This window comes from Glossina fuscipes, unplaced genomic scaffold, assembly GCF_014805625.2.
Source record: "Glossina fuscipes isolate IAEA_lab_2018 unplaced genomic scaffold, Yale_Gfus_2 28, whole genome shotgun sequence".
Taxonomy (NCBI): Eukaryota; Metazoa; Arthropoda; class Insecta; order Diptera; family Glossinidae; genus Glossina; species Glossina fuscipes.
Genome location: NW_023998423.1, coordinates 7,427,843 through 7,451,786, shown reverse-complemented (window position 1 = coordinate 7,451,786; position 23,944 = coordinate 7,427,843). Strand labels below are relative to the sequence as shown.

General features: G+C 32.5%; 1 protein-coding gene across 30 annotated transcripts in view; it reads left to right on the top strand.

Annotated features, from left to right (window-relative positions):
• The window catches only part of LOC119636578 (protein muscleblind), a 216,865-nt gene that overhangs the window by 168,187 nt on the left and 24,734 nt on the right, over positions 1-23,944 (top strand). For 18 of the 30 annotated variants that reach the window (XR_005247155.1, XM_038032004.1, XM_038031997.1 and 15 more), the window contains 3 exons: positions 4,508-4,741; positions 10,145-10,186; positions 13,060-13,183. Coding sequence is in view for 29 of the 30 variants with exons in the window: in XM_038032004.1 (XP_037887932.1) it covers positions 4,508-4,741; positions 10,145-10,186; positions 13,060-13,183 (400 nt within the window). In the remaining variant the exon portion in view is untranslated. Of the gene's footprint in view, positions 1-4,507; positions 4,742-10,144; positions 10,187-13,059; positions 13,184-13,586; positions 13,973-23,944 lie in introns of those variants that run through there. The other 12 variants (XM_038032002.1, XM_038032006.1, XM_038032016.1 and 9 more) reach the window with 7 other exon arrangements.

Genomic DNA, 23,944 nt, shown 5'->3' with positions numbered 1-23,944 from the left:
ACTACAATTTTCAAAATATCTTACTGAAGTGTAGGACTAAACCTCTTAAAAATTAATCTTTCTATACCCATAAGGGGCTATGATGAAAATTCGCACAAAATAGTGATAATATATGTAAATTTGTTGCGATTCGGACTACAAAAGTATATTTTTTGATCAATTTCCTGCATAAGCATTCCAATGCAAAGATAAAATCCTTGTATGTCATAACTTGTGTACTTTATAACGAAGTCATGCGAAAGTTATATTAGGATGAGCGGTGTGGGATATAAAATTGTTGTCCTCTTCTGTCCAAAACGTCTTCATCTGTCTTGATTGAAAATTTGGATGGCATTCTTAAATGTGCTTACATTGAGTTAATTTGATCGTTGGACATTAATTAGTTAAGTATATGCCAAGTTTGAGCTTTCTCTTTGAATGATTAGGTGTACTCAGGATCTTAGGCTGACCAGGACTAACTGTAGAAAGTGTAGCAGATTTATGCGAATGTTTCTGCGTTTTCCAAAGAGTGTCTATCTCACATATAGCGGATCATAATTGTCAGGACGTTTTGGCTTTTCAACTTTTCAAAAAACCGGCGGAAAGACAGACTGACATTGCCACGCTAAGCCAATTAAATATGTTTTTAGGCAGCCTTGAGGCGGAATTTTCGAATTTACAACCAGAATGACAAAACTGATGCACCTCCGGTGGTGGGTAGAGGAAAAGGTTATATAAATTACACTAGACGATGATGCAGAATAATCCATGACTAGGCCTAAAGCAATTGTTTATTTATTTATTTATTTTGGATTTTAAAAGAAACTGCCAAGAGAAATACTTTTTTGTCTTTATTTTTAATATGAAAATATGAATGTGTATTTATCGAAACAAAAAATACGAAAATAAGAGAAATAATTTTTTTTTTAATTTTGTAATAAAAGTAAAAAAGATTTTGTTGTATTTAAAATATAATTAAAAACTAAGTTAATGTACATTTTTTATAAAATGATTTAATTTCAATTATAAACACATCTCTTTACGTATGCGTATGCGTATGCAAATCTTTACACTGTGTGTGTGTTATTTTATTAAAAATTAGATAAATTATTTTAACTCGGCTTTATTTTGCTTTTGTTTATGTTGCAAAGAAGCTTTTTAACGTATAACCAACTAACATAATTTAGTTTAAAAAAATATTGACCTTTTTCATCTGCTGCTGCTGTTAGCAGTTGGTTTACTAATCGCTTTGCCGGCGTAACTTTAAATTTAACGTCCATGAAACACTTTATAATTCGCCAACAGTACTAATTGTAATCACTTGTCAACTAAGATAATAACGCAATGCAGCGTAATTAGCACTATGCACTCTGATCAAAAAGTTTCGGGAATGTTTTTTTTTTTTTTTAAACTTTTCCAACTTGAAACAATGTCTTCTGCGACCATAATGTGCGTATAGCAATATTGAACAATTGTATTAATCTTTTGCACTGGACAATATCGTAGATGGGAAATTTTTAAGCGACTGCTGAAGGGAACCATATGTGATCATCATCTATAGTTCATAATCTTTCTCTTTTTTTCTGAGGGAAAAATTTAAAGCATAACACGCTAAAGTCTGAAAAGCAATGCATGCAATAGGTGAAAGAAAGCGGCCAAATTGCGTATGTAGATACTAGCTACTTATGATCTGAAGATAAGGCCAGAAAACCAGTTACACCTCTAAGATTGCGAAGGAAGATAAAAAGAAAAGACATATCAATAACAGGATACAATTGGTGTATAAAAGAAGGAACCAGGAAGGAATTTCATGAAAAATTAATAAGTGAGGAAAAAGATAGAAAGTAAAAAGATGTGAAATCAGTGAAAAACTTCGAATAATCAAAACTAAGGTATGTTTGCCTGGAGTGAACAAAATAAATACAATAAAGTGGAAAAACGTTGCTTGTTATAAATTTGACGACGTAAGACACGTTGTAATAAAGGAGAGTTTATAGAGTAAGGCGTCGAGGACAGAACTTTCCGCCTGATTGCCGAACACTCTAAGCCTAGAACCATACCACAAAACCCACAAGTTCGAGCCAGGACAGAGAAATAAGGATATGATGCTTTAATTGTGGTCCTTTTCGACCGCTTATTACTAGCATTTTTGATTTGAGCATTCAAATAGCTCCAGTAGATGTTTATGTATATTAATTTGCTTCCCCTTTCCAATTCGAAACGCAATCAATCCAACGACTCTCTAACATATCGGTATCTCTTTTATAAAATGACTTGTACCATGGCTTTCAAAATACTTTGCAGTTTCCACAACTGTCTCCATGTCTCATCATTTTGTCGAAGTTTTTTCTTCTGGCGTTTTCTTTTAAGATTTGGGAACATAGACGTGTAAAATGTAGTAGTAGCTATCGACTTGTGACCCAGTGTTCAATATGCGACAGCACCTTTTTATTGAACATATTCACAGCCTCTGCTATCTCTCTGTATCTCTCTTAATGTAACGGGCGCCCGCTTCCATTTCAGAAATTCGGACGATATTTTTGCTAGAGCGACCATGTTTCAATACAGCTAACCAAGCTTTCACCGTGATAAGTGACGGTGCGGAATTCCCGTACGCAGAGCCGAACGTGGAAAGCAATACTGACAACCCGAAAGTTAATTTTTCCCGTTTTCACAAAACCGCTTATACCGACTCACTTAAACGGTTCTCAAACTGCGCTATCGCAAGCGTGGAAATTTTGATAGGCGTTAATCAACTTATACGCATATGTTTTCATACTCAGATAGGAAAATTTTCAAGCAATTTATGAACTTTCAACCGGACAGGCAAACACTACTAAATCGTTTCAAAAGGGATCAAGAATAATTTATGGAGTAAATCTTCCATAGTTTTTGTGAACCGCAGGCCATCTGGAGCTATCACGTAGTATGAAGCTGCCGCTGAAAGCATCTACAAGAGCGACATCTGCACAAATGAGGGATTTCTTCAAACGACAACCGGCTTCCAAAGTCAAAGGAATCTTCTTAGTATACTTAGGGGTTTTATTTTCTTTACCTCTTTTTTTTTTGTTTTTTTTTTTAATATGAGCAGCGGTGTTTCCTATTCGTTTGACGCGGAGACGTTTGGAACAAAGGAGTTCGCGACGAGGTGATCGCAGCCTAGTGGGTGTTTGCCCAATCGGTAACTGTTATGCTTTTACCGGCCGACCATTCACTACCGCCACGACTAATAAAAGTAACCACTACCGCACTTGACATTTGAACCCGCTAGCACTTAGCTACGGACGGAACGAAAAGTGTCATCCTCTTAACTATAAAACATAAAAAGATTTATATTTTGTGTGTGGCTTGATTGAGTCTCAAGCTCCTTTTTGATCAGAGCGTATACAGGCAGTCGGGTTCTCTATCAAATAACTTTTGTAAAACACATGTTAACCCGGATTTTCTCATTTAAGTGAAAAGTCTCTTAGTTACACTAAACAAATTTCCTAACCTTCGCTATTGATTTACGTGAATTAAAAAATAATATGATAAAAAGTTCGGACTACATATTTCTATTTCACCCATTTTTATAGTCGATAAGGGAGGAAATCAAAGTTTGTATATATATATATATATATATATATATATATGAATACTAAATGATATTCTGATCCTTTGCTTTTTAAATATTATTTTCAGAAATTATAAATTATTTCAGGTACAATTTATAAAATTTTTGTTTTGTCTTTTTTCTTCTTATTTATTTTATAAATTTTTATTTGTGGTATACATCCTGGTTTCATCAATTCTGTCCCTGTTGCTGTATTCACTTTGGTGTGATGGATACGATAATCATGATGATAATGATAATGATGATGATGATGATGATGATGATAATAATAATTATAATAATGATAAACAAACATGAAAACATGAAAAACAATTACAATACCAATACATGTACATAAATATTCATACCAACATAATATTCATACACTAACTCGCTTATACATATGCATATGCATGTGATTATATATCAACACCATCTCTCAACTGCTTAAAAATTACTGTAAATAATTTATTTACATATAAATAAACTATGAACAACAATTTCACTTACATCGTCAATGACTTAATGACTCTTTCAAATTAAAAAAAAAAAAAAATAATAAAAAATTATATTTCCATAAATTACTTGTATTTGATACTCGTTTTTCTTTCTTTTTTTATTATTATTATTTTTCGGTTGTCATGATTTACATAATCAATTCTTTTTAAAATATATCAAAAATTTAAAACAAAAAAAAAAAAAAATCACAAAATTGTATTCTGATAAATTCTGACATAAAAAAAAAAAATCATATTTGGCTTTTGACACATAAACCACTGATCACGTGCCTAACAACTACCACTGGTAAATTGATGAAATTAAACAAAATTTCTGTTATCGACAAAAAAACAACTGAAAATTAAACAAATTTCCCTGCTTTTGCTTGTTCACCGAAACGTTCATATGCACACAAATCTACTTATACCTGATTGCTAGACTGCACCTGTTACCGTTTCCGCTGGTACTTTCATACACCATCAACAACAACATCAACATCAACAACAACAACAATCATCACCACCATCAACGACGACGGGCACTGCTGCACTTACGACTACACAGCAAACGAATACAGCGAATACAGCAGCTCCCGCTGCAGTGGCCCATGGCCAGCAGCACACTTTGGAACTGGGCAAGAAACGTGCCGCCGGTACCGACATGTTTCAATTGGTATTTTTCTAAGTTATTTCTTTTTTCTTTAACATTTGCTTTTGTTTTCTGCCCCCTTAGTTTACCCTTTGTGCGTTCAATTTTTTATATTCTACACCATCACTAGTAAAGTAAAGGATAATAGCTGTTAAGCGCATTTTAGCAGGAAAGGAGTATACGAAAAACTTTTTGTATATATTTTTTCGCATCGAACACTTCCGTGAATTAAACCAGTTATAAGGCCTACGTTTCCTCTTTGGCATGGTGTGCACTTTCATTCCTTCTCCCCATTCTATCATCATAAGCAATACCGTATAGTGGAGCAAGATAAGGGAAAAAAGAATATAATTTTATCATGTAAGAATGCTTTCGGTCTGAAAGTGAGTGATTAAGGTCCGTCCCTCGAAACAGAACATCGCGCGCCTGATGTCTGATCGAACCCCCCTATCTCTTATGGAATGCAATTTACAGTTTTCCGTATAATACAAAATTTGGTTTGTAGAAATCTGCTGAGAGCCTATATGCTAAGCAGCTTCCTTCCGCAATTTTGCAATCTTCTCCCACCACTACAAAGCAAATACCGAAGAAGGACGGAAAGACGACTGTGGCCAAATCGATTCTGAATCTGACGTAGCTTACGCTGCTGTTGCAAACGGAGGAACGCAACAGCAAGTAGCGCCTATTCATGTGAACACCATTCTCAACATCGTAATCTATATCCGAAAATCCAGATCTAACGGTAGACGTCAGCTCTTCCAGGGTTGTGTACTTCTTGGTCTAATTCGCCCTGTAATCTATTAATGTGCGTTTACCGATACGGTATACAAAGGAACCCTTCCTTGAAACTAACTGACGGACTAGAATTCAAGCTATAGTATATATACATATCCCCGTACACGCCTAACATCAAAATTAAGGTAGACTTTTCTTTTTTTTTACCTATGACCTGCCTGTCGCTCAGGATATATCTGCTGTACATATATAAGCACGGTGATGGTCAGAAAGAAATGGGGAGAAAAATGTGTACGAAGACTGGGAAGTGTTCGCTTGGTCATTAAGCGTTATTTTCTACAGCGAATAGAGGAAGCAATTGACGCAACCGTCTTTGTGTTGATCTTTTAAGAAACTTGGGGAAATGTTTATATAAAGTTCTACTTCCATCAAAATTTTCCGGCCTTTTCCACAAACTTATTAACCCTTTGAGTAGAGTGAGACTTTAAATGGTCTTATTAAATTTTTGCTCCGACTTTAAATTAGTATCTATTACGAATTGCATTTTTTTGTCTACCAAAGGCATAACGAGCAAATCACGCTCATTTACTATTTGCCTCATGATTCCTTCCTTGTCGAGCGCAATACTCAATGTCTTGTGCTCGGAAACACTTCAACAATAGTCGATAGACGCTGTATGCGTTAATGCAAGGACCAGAAGGGCAAACTTAGTACAGCGCCTCCGGTGGGCAGCAGAGGAAAAAGAAATCTTTACAAAAATTCACCTAAAAATCACTGATGGTGGTTGCCTTCGTCTTCAATATCTCAATATCGTATCGCTTAGCGGCTATAGTTTATTAGAAAATCATTAAAATGTCTGCAGTGAAAAAGTGTTAATTAGCAAATACGATAATCAGACAGAGTAGCAAATTTTTCCTACGGAAAACTTTATTTATGATAAAGTGAGACTGCAGTCAGCAGCATTTGGAAAGGTTTATGCCTTGCTTACTACGGTGGTGTAGGATATTAAATGGCGGGAATAAACCGAACATAACGAACATTTTTACCTGATTTGTTCACTAATATGTTGCGTATATAAGATGTTTATTTTGATTTACCTAAATTCATATTTCTGGTCTTGTTTGTTTGGTATTATTTATGGATTTGTTTCTTTTCCCTTTTTTTTTTTTTGAAGCACTATTGTTTTTGTGTGTATTTATATTGCGCATGTTATGTCTATTTATTTTACGATATATATGTATGTCTATTCCTATATATTTAATATGCATCTATATATTTATATATATGTACATATATGTATAAATTTATATATTTTTCAAATCCAGATAACTTCCTCTCATCAAAAATTTAATTAATACAGTAACATGGAAACCCTGCTAACTTAAGAGATATTTCTTCCCTTTTTTTTTTTTCAAAAACAACACCTTACTATTAATAATATGTAACTGTTAATATGTAATGAATGCATCAAATAATATTTATTTTTGCCAAACTTCAAAGTGCTTTCGGCATGTCAAGCAATAAGAAACATTAGCGTTGTTCTCTTTGGACAGGTAGGCAGAGAGGGAACCAGATAGATAGATACTTCATCATATAGAAATCGTATGGTCACTAGTTGGCTGGGATATACTACAACGTCCAGAGAAAAAAAAATAGATTAATAAATAAGAGCAGAGTAAAGAGAGTTGTTCGAAGACTTTGGCATGTAGACGCATACGGTGAGAATCAATTATAGGAAGAATCAAAGCGGCAAGGTATTTTCGGCTTGTAGACGTAAAAAATCAATCAAGTGGTCGGTATCGAAATAAGCGGTAAAAGACAATTAAACACTGGACAACTGGACAACTAGACTTTGTTAATTCATAAAGATGGGTTAAAGTGCACGAAACGCCCACAATTTTCGATATGAAAAGATCGTCCTCTGTTGAATAAGTAATACGTAAACTATCTTAATGAAGCTGGATTTCTGCACAAACAAATTTTCGCATAAAATAGATGTTGGGCCAGACTGAAGATATTAAAATTAACGTCAAAAAAATGACAGATGGCGGTTATGTATAATCAATTTTCAGAGAAGATATTGTCATTTCTTGTAACGACAAGCATTGTTGAATTCTGAATTGAAAGCAATATCGAATGAACTTTAATACTACCAGCTTGCTGGGGACTGGGACGAACGGCGGTGCGTTTTAATTCGTTAAGCCAGGTTAGATTTGTAGCTAGAGCGTCCGACTATAGTATATAGCAAAACGGAGCTTAAAATTTAATCGCTATAGCGGAAGTCTCTAAGCAAATAATGGAATTCGCTGCAGAATGTATTTTTTAACTTTTCTTTAAAAATAGGGCCAAGATAACATTGCTCAGGTGAATGAAATGAATGAGCAATTATGGCAACTTCTATTACCTTGCTGTGCCCTCGTCATAGGCACGTCCGTGACGTTAAAGTATCGTCTCACTAATGGAATTTTCTCAAAAAGACCCATAAATTCAAAGCTATCTTCTTTTTGACGATGAAGAAAAGCCAAGAAAATATAGCGGGTGAGAGCAAGTGTTTCGAATGAAGTGAAATTAAGAAGATGCAGGAGTTTATGGTGTAAAATTGCCCTTTCGATTTGGAAACATTCTTAAGTATCGACACCTGTTAACAAACGCTCTACTCACTGCGTGTACTTCAATTTCGTGGGTTAATGTACAAAGAGTTCCAAGTAACACATCAAATCTGCCCAGAACCGTCTGACGAAACCAGATTTATACGACATCTATGAAACTACTATCTAGTTACGATTAACTTAAAACTTGGAATGTTTTCGATCAAAACTTTTTCGCCCATCACGGCCTGCATATAGTCTTTCTTTTTTAATTGGAGAATGGTTTTGGAAAGATATGGTATGTCTCCGGTTCCCATCAGCATTAAAGTAAGAATCGAGTACGACCACATATATAAATGTAAATGTAGTGGATACAACTGAACAATATCCGTTGCTACATTTCTTCTTTGTATTTAAAGCTAAGTTCTTTCAGTTGTTCCTTAAATGAGCAAGCATAAAGCAAATTCGAAGGCTGGCCCTTGACGAGCGCTTTAGTATGCATAGCATATACAATTTTCATGAGCACATAACACATAAGTTCTCGCTGACATATATATGACAAGACTATTGACAGATCCATTGGAATACTGGATAGTACCAACTTTCAAGCGATACTTCTCAAAATTTCATGACATTTCGACCATTAGTTCATAACTTACAGTTGCTTCAGCGACGCTACCCTTCGAATTTTTAAAACAATGGGACAACAACGGACTGACAATTCAGAGCGTCGTTTAGACTTAGACCAGGAAAGGAAAAGAATTTTTTATGCGATATGTGACAACTTGCGCTCATCATTGCAATCTAGAGACAAACTGGAATTCAGTCGACTGAGCAGCAACAGGAGCGGCTAAAAATGCCGTCTCGCTAAAATAAATGTAACTTGTAAACCGTTGGTCATGAATAGAGTGTCGTTTAAAAGTTGGTCCTATTCAGAAATCATCCAGACCTGTGAACAGTGGTGCCATATGTCTGTAAGACACGAGACTAACTGGGCGATGCGATATATCTGAAAGATGATTATAACAAGGACACAATATATGGGCATAAGATAGAAAGTAAAATAATTTTTAAAAATAAAAAGAAAAAGCGTGTGTGCGTATATATATAAATATTGAAAATGGAATGTCAATTGTTTATTTTCTACATATACACAATTTATCAATATCAATATATATTATATATATATGTATATATATAAATATATATATAAATATATAAAAAATTTTTGTTTTGTAGTTTGATTCCCATCTTGAGTTGGAGAACATGTTGTTGCTCTTTCTGTAATCTGCACTAAACGTAGAGTACGTAGATAATACATTTCAACCGCAAGACTAATGAACACACATGAAAATACAGTAACGTCTCGAGACTACTACTCGAGATTTATTATATAGATATTTTATAAAAAATGTAAATTAACTTTTGCCAGAAAAAGCTTTTTCATGTTTTTGTTTAATTTTTTTTTTTGCAGAAGTTTTCATTAAAATTGATTTTTAGTTAATTTTTTATTTTTATTAATGTTTATTTCCATTTTGTACCTTTTCTTTTTATATTTTTTAATTCTTTGAAGATCATGAGAAAATAGTTGAGTAGAATATATATTTGCAGTATATATATATATATCTATATATATATATATGTATGTAAATATGTATGTATATAATATATATATATATCTACGTATATAAAAAAAAAATATATATATATATATACATATATATATGCAGTGCGGAGAGAGTTAATTATCTCTTTTACGCTCTTTCTTCATTTCTCCCTTTCTAATGTATTTCTAAAATACCTTAAAAGATAATAATTAACTAATTTTATATTTATTTATACTTTGTAACATGTCTTCTCTCCACTCTTTCCATATTCTTTTACTTTACGTTTCATTGCAAAACAAAACAAAAATGTGTTTCTTCTTATGCGCTTTATCCTCTCAACTAACCAAAATTGTTTGCTACAACTGCTCTTACATGCTCTCACTCTATACTACTGCAACTATTATTGTAACAAAAACAACAACCGGTATTACCTATTATCATCATCACTGCGCTTAATATGCTTAAAAATCCTCCCATTTAAAATTTTGGGTAAATAGATGGATGTTAAAACTGTTGGTTCATTTTACTATGAAAATTTCGTAAGTACTCATTGAAACGCATTGAAAATGAAGATTATTTCCTTACATTTTGACCTTTTTAAGTTCAAATAATTTTGTTCATATTGACTGCTCTCAGTCGGAATTCGCTAAACCATGTGTTTCATAAGAACGCTATAAAAACATGAATGTAAGTCTTTCCAAAGATTGCAGAATTTGAGCCTAAAGCAATCATTTGTATAAAGCTTTATTTTTAACATGAGCGCACAATTTTTTTCTCCTCGCCCTTGAGAAACCTATTATTCTCTATACCATTTTTATTCACATTTCAAGTCCTTGGTTTATCATAGACCTTGCCTGAATAGAACTATGATTAGCGCTGCCTAAGAAACCGTAAAAATTTGTATATACAAATGGCTTTGAAGGCGTGTTCATCAGTAGTAAAATGGTTTGTAGCGATAATTTTAACTGAAAGTAGTCAATATTGTTACAGCAATTTTTGTGTTATTTTTTGTTCATGTGTTAAAAAGAGTAAAACATAAAATTTAATTATATCAAGGGAAAGGGGGTTATTTTTCTTTGCTTCTTCTTTATTTTCTTTTTTTAGTTTTTCCGATCTAGACAGTTATCTTACAAAGCAAGCTGAGCAATATAAATTAAACATAGTATGTTTTGTTTCTGGACTCATCGGGTCAGTGCGAAAGGCCTTCTTAAGTTATTATTTATTTATTAGATCGACTCATAAGTAACTTCGGTTTTTTTAGACATTTATATTGTGTTCATTGATCAAAAAAATTATTTTTATTTAACAGTTGATTGTGAGGTATTCAATCTTTTTGCTATACCTCTTGTTGATTGGTGTGGATTTTGCTCCGATATTGCTTTTAAAAGGTTGTCGCGAAAGACGGAAGGACGTCCAGTTTTTTAAGGTCGTGTCCCCAAAACTGAGTTTCACAAACCAATCTCTAACTGCCCGATCAGTTATCAGCTCTTCACCATTTACGCTGCATATTTTTTCAACTACCGCCTTAGCGTTATTGCCTTTTTCAAATTACCGAAGTGTTATTTGTCGAATATGCGCTTTTCGACACTCCATTTCGGAACTGAAGAAGAACAGTTGAATATAACATGCGCCACATAAAACAGTTGACAGAAGACTGACTGAATCCTCGTCTATATAGTGAAAACACAGACTAGTTTGTTTCGATGACTTGTAGTGGGTAACTACGAACAATAGATTCTACCTGGCTGCATCGGAGGTTACTTATGACTTTATCTGATAATTTTGGATTCCTTTTCTATTCACTATATATAGCGAATTGTACAACCATAAGTTAGACCATGGTCGATAGTTATATTTTAGTGACATTGACACAGTTTTTGAATTCAACATTTTCAATTCAACAAGGTTTAATTGGCCCTATAGAGCCCTTTTCATATGATTTACTCAAAAATCTCTAAAACCATCGCTAAGTACTGCAAAAACGAACCTTAGTGGACTAGACTGTGTAGCTCTGCTTTAGAAGATTATCAAGTGTTTTCAGTGCCTCCCTCGGGCTAGGCATTTTTCCATTATTATTTATTATTAAGTTTTCATATATTTAGGATTCTTTTTAATTTTATTTTGATCGTCTCTTGTCATGAAACATGGATAGGTTTCTTAGCGCCAGCCGCGCCGCGAGACGTTTCTTGATTACAATATCTGCGAAAAGATATTGAGACTAGGCTTAGTTTAGGTTAGGTTAGGCTAGGTTAATGATATGCATACAATTTTTTTCAATAAGTTTCAAATATTTTCTAATTATCCATGAAGGTGATATTATTTTTCCTTTTTAGTTAGTTAGTGACATAAATATTGTTTTTTTTAACAGGTTTTAAAAAATATTCTAATTATCCATGAAGTGATATTATTTTTCCTTTTGTTGTAGCCGAAGTCTAGACTTAGGTTACGTTAGGTTAGTGACATAAATATTGTTTTTTTTAACAGGTTTTAAAAAATATTCTAATTGTCCGTGAAGTGATATTATTTTCCCTTTTGTTGTAGCCGAAATCTAGGCTTAGGTTAGGTTAGGTTACTGATATAAATATTGTTTTATTAACAGGTTTCAAAAATTTTCTAATTATTCGTTAAGTGATATTGTTTTTCTTTTTGTTGTAGCTGAAGCCTTCAAATATTATTCTGTGTTGCATAGAAGAGGACGTGCAAAAAAAATTCTTTTTACGATTTAAAATTTTTAAGCAAACTCTCTGCTTTTGAAATTCATTGACGCGAATGCAAATTGTGCTAAACGAATCTTTTCATGCATAAAGCGGACGTATTTGAATTGAGTTTGATCGATTTGTGTACTAGCGTAAGAAAAAAGTATCAATATACTTTTTCTGATCAGATCAATTAGCATATTCCCTTTTCGATCGGTATATGCATTTATATAATGCAATTACAAAATTGATTTCATTTCAATGTTCCATTTATTCCAGTGGGCATTGTCGACGAAGCCTCTTGTTTAAATATTTTTGGTTTTGTTGTTAACTATTTATTTGCTTTACTAATCTAACCTTTCATTCTAGGTGTTCTGCACGTATAACTGGCTAGTTAGTGATTTGTAAAAATATTTCCTTTTGAACGTTTTCGTTTATTTAATAAAATATTTGGATTTTTCATGTGTTATTTATTGTATTCATTTTTGTTGTTATTATTATTCCCTTTTTTTTTCTATATGTATATATATATATATGTAAATATATATATATATATATATATATATAAAAGCTTAACGTGTTCTTATTGATATTACCGTAATTAAACGCTTATGGAAATGCATATCATTAGCACATTTTTATTTAATAATTAAAAAGAAAATAAAATAATAATAATTTGTTGTTATTGTTTTTGATTTATCATTGAATAATTTTAGGCATACTCGGGTATGGTACCGATTAAACGTCCTGCTGCTGAAAAATATGGCAATCCTGTGTATCCGGGCGCGACCACTTATCAACAGTTGATGCAATTACAACAGCCATTCGTTCCAATCTCATGTGAGTACCAATCTGAAAATAGCACAAGTTCTACTACCACTACTACTGCTCCTACTACTACTACTACTACTATCAATTGTACCACTACTACTACTTTCGCTGCTACTGCTGTTGTTAGTGCCGCCACTACAGCAACAACAACATCATTAAGTGCTAATATTACACAACAACAATACAACCACTACCAACAACAATTACAACAACACTACAACCATCAACAACAGCCACTACTACCACCACAACCACCAATACAACAACAATATATTTTACAATCTTCATCCCAGCCATTTACACTTAATACACCGTCCCAAACTGTCAATACTACTACTAATAACACTTCACATCAAGTCATAAACAATATACTCACCAACAACAACCACAATTTCAATAAATATCATTATAGTTCTAGTGCCCATACCAACGGCAATTGTAATCTAACATTGAGTACTTATAATAGTGGTAATAATACCAAAAATACCAACAACAACAACAACAACAACAGTAAGGCTAACAATAGTTTCTTTTTACTGTACAATAACAATAACAGTAACAGCAGCAACAACAGCAACAACAATAATAGTAATAATAGCAATTGTTTAAATTATGTCAATAATAATCTAAACAGTGACAATAAGTTGATTGCTACAACTTCAACAACGAAAACAACAACAATCAATACGTTGGCTAATAATACGTCAAGTGCAAAGACAACAACTGACCTTACAATCGCTGCTGCAGATACTGCTTCAAACGCTAACAATAACAGCAACAGTAGCATTAACAGAGACATGACTTTAACTATTACTGATCCATTATCGATCAATTCAATTGCAACAACCGTTGCTAATAGCAATCCGGCAACTAGTGCCTCAACGGCAACTAGCCCCAACCGCACTGAAACGCTAGAGCAAACGGAGAGCGACACAAGTGAAGTAGTGCCAGTATTACCCGTAGGCAGCAATCTTTCTTCTATGGTTACCACTAGTGAAAAGGGCATTACTACCGTTACTTCAGCTGTTAATTCAATTGCGGCTAATAGTGCAGCAATTATGTCCTCCGTAACAGTTAAAAGCAATGACGATGAAGTAAGTCGCGAGTCAAAGCATCAATATGTGTCCAATGCGAGTGAGACAACAAACATTAATGGCGGTTCAGACTTAAATGACGTTGTTAATGGATGTAATGATACCATCCAACCCACATTATCCACTGGCATACTACCAACACCTACTTCCAGTTCTGCGGTTACAAATGCTTATCAAGCGCACCAGAATATTCAGCGTTTGTATCAATCGTATAATACCGCAGTAGCGGCGGCCTCGTATGCCAGTGTCAGGGGTCACAATCACTATACGCCCGTGTGCAGTACGGGGTCCTATCATAATATACAATCTATCACAGTACCTTCGTATGCTAGTGTTACGACACCTGGTGTATACGGTTATAGCACTTCGAATACTGGTGGCTATTACGTCGATGACGCCACTAATATAACGAAAGAGATAGCTCAGAAGAGCTACGCTAATGTTATGAAAGCGGCAAGTGCTAGCACCGCTACTACATACACCGGCAAACCCTTGACGGCTTACACTGGCATAAGTTTGAATAAAGCTTATGTAGCAGCCACACCGGCAGCTCCTGGATCTGCTATGGCTCATCAAGCTGCCGCCTTAGTGCAAGCACAGCAAGCTCAGGCTGCTGCCGCTGTGGCCGCTGCCACTCAATTGAGACAATTAAGTTCCTTGCCAAACTCTGGTCTGTCCACTCCAGTCGGTACACCTGTACATACACCAGTAAGTACGCCAGCTTTATTACAGCGTGCTGCACCCTTGCCGGCAGGCAATTACTTTCATGCGGCTTCGCCTGCTACTTTAATGCGTGCCCAGCCGCTAGCTTTAACAGCAACCCCTGCAGGTACCCAATACGCTGCTATGCCGCAACAGCAGCAACCGCATCAAACCGCTTATTTTTTCCCTGGCTTTATACCAACTGCCGGTGCTTATCAGTTTGCAGCCATGGGATCGATGCCGGCCCATGTAACTGCTAGTGCCATATCGTCTGGTATTGCAGCCGCTCAATTAGCTCCTATACCTAGCACAGCTAGTACTCAGGCTGCTATGGTCTTGAACCCCTATAAAAAAATGAAAACCTCTTAAGATGTGATCTGCTGGTACAGTTTAAATTGTCATCCTTAGATTTTTTCCTGCATAAGTGTTAACGTAAAGAACTATCTTTAAGTCCCTTCTCTCTTTTCCCGTTTTCTCTTCTTCTATGAATCGCCGATATTTCTCTTAAAACTTTACATAATAGTAACTGCGAATTGATAGCTAAAAGGTGCAGCGGAAAATATTAAATTAAAAAAGCAAATGCAACACAAAAAAAGAGGAGGATTATGCCTTCCAAAAAGTTTCCGACTTGACAAGCTTTTAAGCAGTTATATTACACTACTGGTCTCCAGTAAATTGCATATGAGCATTCAGCTCCATTTAAATACATTTGTTTTTTTTTTTTTTCCTTACTTCCTACTGTTTTTTGTCTTACCTTTGAATCCTTAGTGCCGGTGTAATAATTGCACTCAATGCCCAAAAAAAAAAGAACTGATTATTAAAGGCTTATATAAGGGATGAGATTAACTTAGAAAAAAAAAAAAAAAACACATAACAGAGAGTACGCAATCATGTAAAAAATGGTTTAAATAATGGTTTGTACCTAAGATATAGTCTTCTCGAGCCTTTCCTCATTTCTGCCAAGTTTATGCTACAATTTTCTGATTTTATTAATCTGTTGAACTGTTATTAAAGATAATTTTTTTTTATATTTATTTTTTAAACTTTAAGTTGTTCATTTATTGCCATTACATTTCTAGCGCTAAAACAAACACATAGAAAACTTTAAATAATTTAATTTGTTTCTATTTATATATATTTATTATTTAAAAAAAAAAAACAAAAAAAAAAACAAGAAAAAACAAAAGGCCTCCCCGGGCTTTTCAGGTTCCTTCCAATAGACAGACTAAACGACTAAAACGAAATAGTAGCTAGAGTAATAACAAAATAAGAATAACAAACACAAATATAAAAACGAAGTACTGTGATAGCTTTTAATCTCTTCTATAAAAAAGAAGATTAAAGTAAAGAGGAAATATATATATATATATATATATATATATATATATATATATATATATATGTACATATATATGCATATAAATACATATGTATATATATATATATATGGATATATATATGGATATATATATATATATGCAACGAATAACACATTATGATTTTCATACATGTATGAATGCTGCTGCATTCTCTCGTTATCTTACACGTGAAACTTACTTTGAACCTGGTTTTTATATATATATATATATATATATTTATATATATATACATATATGTTTTTTGGTTCCTGAAATAAAAAATCGTAATTAACTAAATATACGCAACAATAATAAATAAATAATAAAAATGCTTGATAAAAATTATGGCTTAAAATTTTAAAATAAAAGCAAATCAAAGCTTGAAAGCTTATATATATATGCATATAAAATAGCATTGTAGTAGAGATATATGTAAAGCTTAGATTAATATCTTAGTTGATATAAGAGAAATACATTTATGGGGGAGCTTGCGCTTTCTCACTCTCTCTCTCTCTCATTTCAGCTTCTAAGCTTTGGTAGTAATGCCCTTCTCCAGAACTTTTTTTTTTTTTTTTTTAGTGTACGTTAACATACATACCTATACTTCTAAGTATAGATCATAAAAAAGTATACTCGTAAAAATGCTTTCAGTTATGAGAGCATGAAATATATATATATATATATATATACACATATATATGAAGACTCGCTCTCTATGGGACTCGCTAACTCATATTTGCTGTTGCTCTCTGCTCTTAGCTTGCTCTCTTTTCATTTATCATTTATTATTTTCTTTTTCTCTTTTAATATTTCTATAATTTTTGTTTTTAACTCTCATCAGTTAATAATTTTTCATTTTACTTGTTAAAATAAAAAAAAAAAAAAGGAAAAAAAAACTAATGATAAAATAATGTTGTCAACATATTGGTGTACTTAAATAAACTATTGTTTTCGATCTCATGTCTTTTTCTTCGTCTATCATTCTTAACTAACCATTTTTTTTTTTTTTTTGTTTTATTTTTGGCTTAGAAATGTCAATCAGTTTTTAACTTTTGCTATTTTTAGTTTGCTATACCAAATTAATATCCTATGCCTATCGTACTTAACTTTGAAACACTTTATACACTTACTCGTACATATGCATACTTATCCAAAATATTACACACTGTACACTATTAAAATCCTTAAGTATTTGAGGACGACATAAACTTATTACTTAATATATTTGTTTTTTTTTTTTTTTTTTTTTTTTTTTTTTAATAATTAAATTTTTTTTTAAAAAATTAGGTTTTTTTTTTTGTTTTATACAAAAAAAAAAAAAAAAAAAAAACAATTTTATTCATTCTTTGCTAAAATGTTGTTGTAAAGAGAAAATTTATAATAATAATAATAATATAATACCAACTTTTGTGAACACTTATATAATCTCAGTCTCTAAATTGATAGTTCTTTGATTTGTTTTGCTTAAAATAGAATTTTAGTTGTTGTTCTATTTCTAATTTGTTTTTAAAATTATATCATTTTAGTCTCTATTACTGTTATATTATTACAATGATGAATTATTGTACGTTTTTTCATTGAATTGTATTGTGTTTGTTTATAATTTTTATATTATTTTTTTAAATACATATTAAAAATTGTTTTATTTTACTTCTGAAATGAAAAAAAAAAAAACAACAAATTTTTCGTTGATATTTATTTTTAGAATTTTCTTCTTTTTTTTTTTTTTGCACAATAGCGAAGCATTTAATTAAAATTCGATATCAATTTTATTTGTTCTTAATGTTTTTATTGATTATTTTGTTTGGGCTTATTTAAAAGCAAAAGGAGCAGGGAAGTGAAAGTCTATTCTATATTTTCTCTTCTCCTTTCTGTCTCTCTCTCTCTCACTCTCTCTCACTCTTTATCTGTTTTTTTCCTCTCTTTCTCTCTCTCTCTCTCTCTCTCTCTCTCTGTTTGTTTCTCTCACGCACAATATCTTGTTCTCTCTGTATTTGTTTATGATTAGTTTTTCTATTTGCTTTTCATTTGGGTTCTGGTCTTTGCTAAAAATAAACAAAAGCCTCTTTCGTTCAATTCATACGTTGGCTCTCTTGCAAATTTGTAACTTATTATAAATGTTTATCTTATTCCTGTTCTCACCGGCTCTGCCTTCGCCTTCGTTGATTTTAACTTTAAGTACATTATTGGTATTTTTGTTGTTATATACATATTTTATATCTTATTTATATATTTATTTATTTATTTATTTAGTTTCTTTTTTAGGATTTTTTTCACTCATTCATTCATTCATTCATTATCTCTATATAAATAAGAAAAAGCTTTTTATTGTGTACTCATGCATATATAAAAAAAAAAAAAATATTTTTTTATACACAGGAAGTAACAAAACTATTATAATACCATCAATTTTAGGGAATTTCAAACAATGAATAATATATCGAAAAACACTATCTTTTGTTGCAGTGGAAAATGATGAAATACAAAAAAAAAAAATAAAAAAAAAATAAAAAAATAAAAAATATACAAAAAATTATTTAGTTTTTTTCGTTAACTTTAGAATACATTTAATCTGACTTAATATAACTTTGGCTTACCGAAAAAAAAAAAAGAAAAGGAAAATGAAATCTCAAAATAAAATTAAAAGAAATTAAAATTAGCCGATCTTAGAAACATACACAAAATATTAAGAAAGCAAAAATATTTGGCATAATTCCAATATACTTGTCGTAGAATTAGGCATGTCTTTGTTCTTTTTTAATCTCTTAATTTTAAAAAATATTCTCTGAAGTATGAAATGTTCTGCTTTCCTCTGTAATGCTATATAGATTGTTTTGCAATTTTACGGCTTTTTTTTTTTTTGTTTTTTTTAAGTGTTTAATGGATAGATTTTTCAACATAGATTATAAAATTAAAATGATTTACTTATTCATTTATTACGATCAGCATCGATTGGTGGACATATATAACAAATTTTTAATACAATTTTTAACACTCAAAAAAATAAGCATACATTTTTCACCTTCAAAATATCAGTATGCTAGAAAAGTTCCGGCACTTTCTCAATACCTCTTGAAGATGCTAATTTTCCCATACTTATTCATATCTATCGAATTTCGCATGCGTTTGGAACCACGATTATGGTAATTAATTTTAAGAAGTGTTGAGAATGTAGATAATGAAGAGCCCTGTGTTCCATCTTCAAAATATCCTGACTATCGAGTTCTATAGATTGCAGACACAAAACCATGGCCAGACGGACAGACACATTTAAATCCATTCAGTAGACAAATCCAAAGCAATTAGGATTATAACATCACAGTCCACCTCGACTTTTTCGCACAAAGTTAATACACTTTTACGATAGGTGCAGTAAAACAATAAGTTAAGATTTTGTAAACTGTTGGCCTAACCTCTAACCGAGTATCGTAACTGTCTTTTAGATTTGAACTAAAGAAAAAAAAAAAGACTTTTAAAAAATTTTGATAGCCATGATCAAACAATAGTTTGAACTGATTCTATGGGTAGATTACATGGAACTTAGTACATTTCAGGGAAAAAGATTTTGCTTCCCCTCCAATGTCTGAAAACGCATTTGATTTCAAAATTGATCGTTCTAGGTAGCATAGCATTTTAAAGCGAATTTTTGATTAAACAAAAATTGAAATTGATCAGATCCTAGCAAACGATCGTAAAAGTAGACCAGTTTTTCTTCAGCAAAGGTATAGGCGTAGATTGTTCAGAATATTTTGAAATTGGCTGTAGTTTTCACAGAGACAGGTGCGCGTGCATCGCATTTTATTACATACAGGTAATCTTGCTTTTCAGGTCAAGGCAAACATATAGAATGCCTCATGTGAAGTATTTCTCGTTGGATACCGGAGAACAGCTCTGAATACCATTGATCAGTTAATTGCGAAGTGCAGAGTAAATCAGACGGCAGTGGATAAGTTGCATTTAAAACATTGCATTTCGTATGAATTGCATGTAAATGTTTAGACCCGTCAGAGATGTTTCGCCAAGTTTCTTTTCGTATCTTTTACTCTCATGAAAATTGATCTGTGCGATATTAAAATAAACCACATCTAATCGCTTTGAAATTGCAGAAAAAAAACTCTGGACCCACTATCACACATCAAGCATCTTGAAATTCAAGCGTTCTATTTAAATTCTTTTCTGGTGAGATGATGAAAAAGCAATCAAGGGAGAGCAATCTTAGCTTATATCCATCTTCTTACGGAGGAAATAAAATGCCAATATTTGCCAATTTTCAATGTGTAGTTCAATTTGCTTGAAAGCAGCCAAGTTCCAGACCGTACGTATTAGAAAATCTACATGTAGGAATTAATAGTTCTAGGAAAAAGTATTGAGAGACTTTCTTCATTTTCTTTATTAAATTTTTCTCTTGTTCGAAATGAGTTTTATTTAAGTTACCTAACAAAAGTTACAGTATTTTTCCCCTGTCCAAGGCCACTTTGCCTAGTGCAATTATTCACTCGATTTGGCAATAATACACTAAAAATTACACTTCATTTTCCCACGAAGGTAAGCTTTTTGTGAAAGCCACCGTATTGGAGGATGCCCAAAATATCACATAGCGTGATCAAAATTTAGCAAACCTATCTACTTTTCTGAGACTTTCTATCCACATAACGGCTTGCTTTTCGTGATAGATCCTACATTTATCGGAGTCTAAAAACTTGAGTTACCAATACCAAATCCAAATACCCTACCGTTAATTTTTTTGCTAAATTGTAACTATGGGCCAATTTTCATTCTAAAATGTTAAAAATTAAATTCTTTTCTGAAGGGCTTACAGTCCATGAACGGGGTCCAAGAAAGGGATCTATGTTGTTTCAATTTTGTCCACTTAGAAATTAGTTTCTCGCGTACAAATTTTCATCACAAAACAATAAAAATTAGGCCTTCTTGACATATAAAGGTTTACATATCCTCAGGATCCTAATAAGCGGTGGCATCCAAAATATAGACCTATAACGTGTAAACTCAGTAAGATTAATTTTTATGTTAACTTATTAATATGAACAAGTTTTCTTTTTTTTTTTTACCTTTACAGCGTAAAGGTTCAGTCTTCGTAGAAAGACGCGTGGCAAGGGAATCAAAAAATACCATATTCGGTTCAACAGTTTCCACATCGATTTAGAATATCGAAATGCTATTGCTAAACGATTTTGTCGAGAAATTGCAAATATATTGTCTAAACATTGCAATATGTTTTCTTATAACGACTTCTCAAATCAAGTGGAAAGTGGTCGAAAAAGTGAACCGATAAAAACCATTTTCAATAGCTATCGTCCTTAGGTCAAACCTAAGCAGTGTACCGACTTAAATCAAAATATAGCAAAAATTATGCTCGAAAATCCATGGATAGACGTCAGACGCACTGACAAGCTTACATCTATTCAGAAAACGATTCAAAATCGATCGGCATAATAAAAGGTTGATCTATCTTTGGCCCTTTTACGTATGTCCGCAAAAACCTAATAATGCCCTGTATCACAAGTGGTGTAGGGTATAAGGTGAGATTGTGCAAATGCGAACAATGATGTTGCTTCATTTTTTTGTTTTTTTTTTTTAAATCTTTTTTATACTCTACACAACTGCTTTGATATTATTATCCCGGCCGATTCACAATCACTAAGCTTGTCTGTACTTCTGACCATTTTGTATTCTTGTATTCAACCTATAGGTTGCAATTTTTGAAATATTTTGATGACATTTACTGCCTCGACGTGTTTCGGCCCAAGGGAAAGCGTAATTGAAAATGATTTGGATCGGACTAGTTTTTTGACCACTTATTGAAAGCTAACGGCATGATTAACAGTATGAAAGCAAATATTGTAGGGTATTTATTGGTGAATCCTGGCCCCCTCTAGTCCTCTTACTTGTTTTAACTTAATTTCTTTCTTGCAATTAGTCTGCATATTGAAAATCTAGAAGCAATACAAAATTCGTCCAGTATTTGATGTCAATGATACCACGCGCTTTTTTAACGAATCATACCGCGAGAGTAGGACTTGTGAGATTAATTAAAATGTTATTGTTTTTGCTTAAAATTTAAATTCATTTATATCCTATATCCAAACTAAATATAATACATATAAACATAAAATATTACACAAGGTCCATACATTGATTGGGAACGCAGTATGAAATAATCAGTTCAAAGTTTAAATGTGAGTAAAAGACACATCGTAATCCGATTAGGGTATGAATTCTTTTTTTTTGGTAATTTTTCCTAAAGTGAAGCAGGAACAAGCAAACATAATTTAATGTAAGATCATCTGCGGGATGAGGTTATAATATGCTGAAGATATTGCCCATCCTGATCCAAATTTTCTTGCAAAAGCCGCACTACTATAATGGAGCAAAACAATAATAACAAAAATTCATTGAACTAAAAGCTTCGCCTGAAAAGGAAGTATTGTTGGCGAGTTTGGGCGCGAAGAAACATGCGAGTCTTACCGACCCCTTCATGAATCTTTGAAACGATTAAAAAGTAGTTTTGACGAGCATCACAATATGTATTGCGCAAGAACATAACAAATTTACATCAAGAAGACGTGAGCTTCTAGGATTTCTGTGGTTGTTATGAAGTCCAGTCTTAGAGCATGGTAATAAGGCGCTTATTGGAACACCAATTGCTTGTTTACTAGAGGATTACCCGATGCATAGTTTGCGACAAAATACTAAATCCTCAACGAAAGATGTTTTTCGTTAAGCCCGTTCTTAGGGAAGCGTGCATTAAATTTATGGTTACATAGTTTTATATCACGAGTGTTGCTAGTGAAGTGTTGCTAGGTGTGCTGGTTATTCATCAAGGGCATCTCTCTCTCATGGGACTCCTCATTCAGTATGGCGAGTTTTTTTCCCAGATTACTGAAGCGCGGACAACCACTTGTTACAACTTTGACAAAAAAGAAAAAATCCGCATCAAACTTATGACAGAAGTAACTTGTCTTCCAGCTTGTAAGTGGTCGAAATAAATTTAACTGCGATATATAAACAGTACATTCACATTCACTTTGCTTTCTCTTGTATAATTTCTTACTAGCGCAGGCTCTTCATAAAGCTTATTTTATAAAAATTGAAAAAAAAAAACCATAAGCTAGAGGCGATTATTCGATATTCAAATTATGACCTTGAAAAGCAGAGATTTCGATATTTTAACCGACATGTATCTTAATCGTAATCTGCACTTAAACCGAATTTTTAATATTCTTACCTCGAGTAATCCTTGCGGGTAACGATGAAATTTAAATTTGTTAAGTAAAAAATTTTCAATTTTTCAAAATTTTTTCTTGATTTATTTATATATTTTTTTTCATAATTTTCACTAACTAATTACGATTTTTATAAAATGTTGCATGTATGTTCATAAAAAATGGCAGAATTGATATTCACATACACGGCAAAAGAAAACCGATAGATAATTGAAAAAAAAAAAAAAATTATGAAAAAAAAAACATTGAAAATGTTTGATAAACCAAAACGAGAACAAAAATACAAAAAAAAAAAAAAAAGCAAAGGAAATATTTTAATGAGGATTGACAAAGTTATATATTTATGCAAGAAAAAAAAAAAAAAAAAAAAAA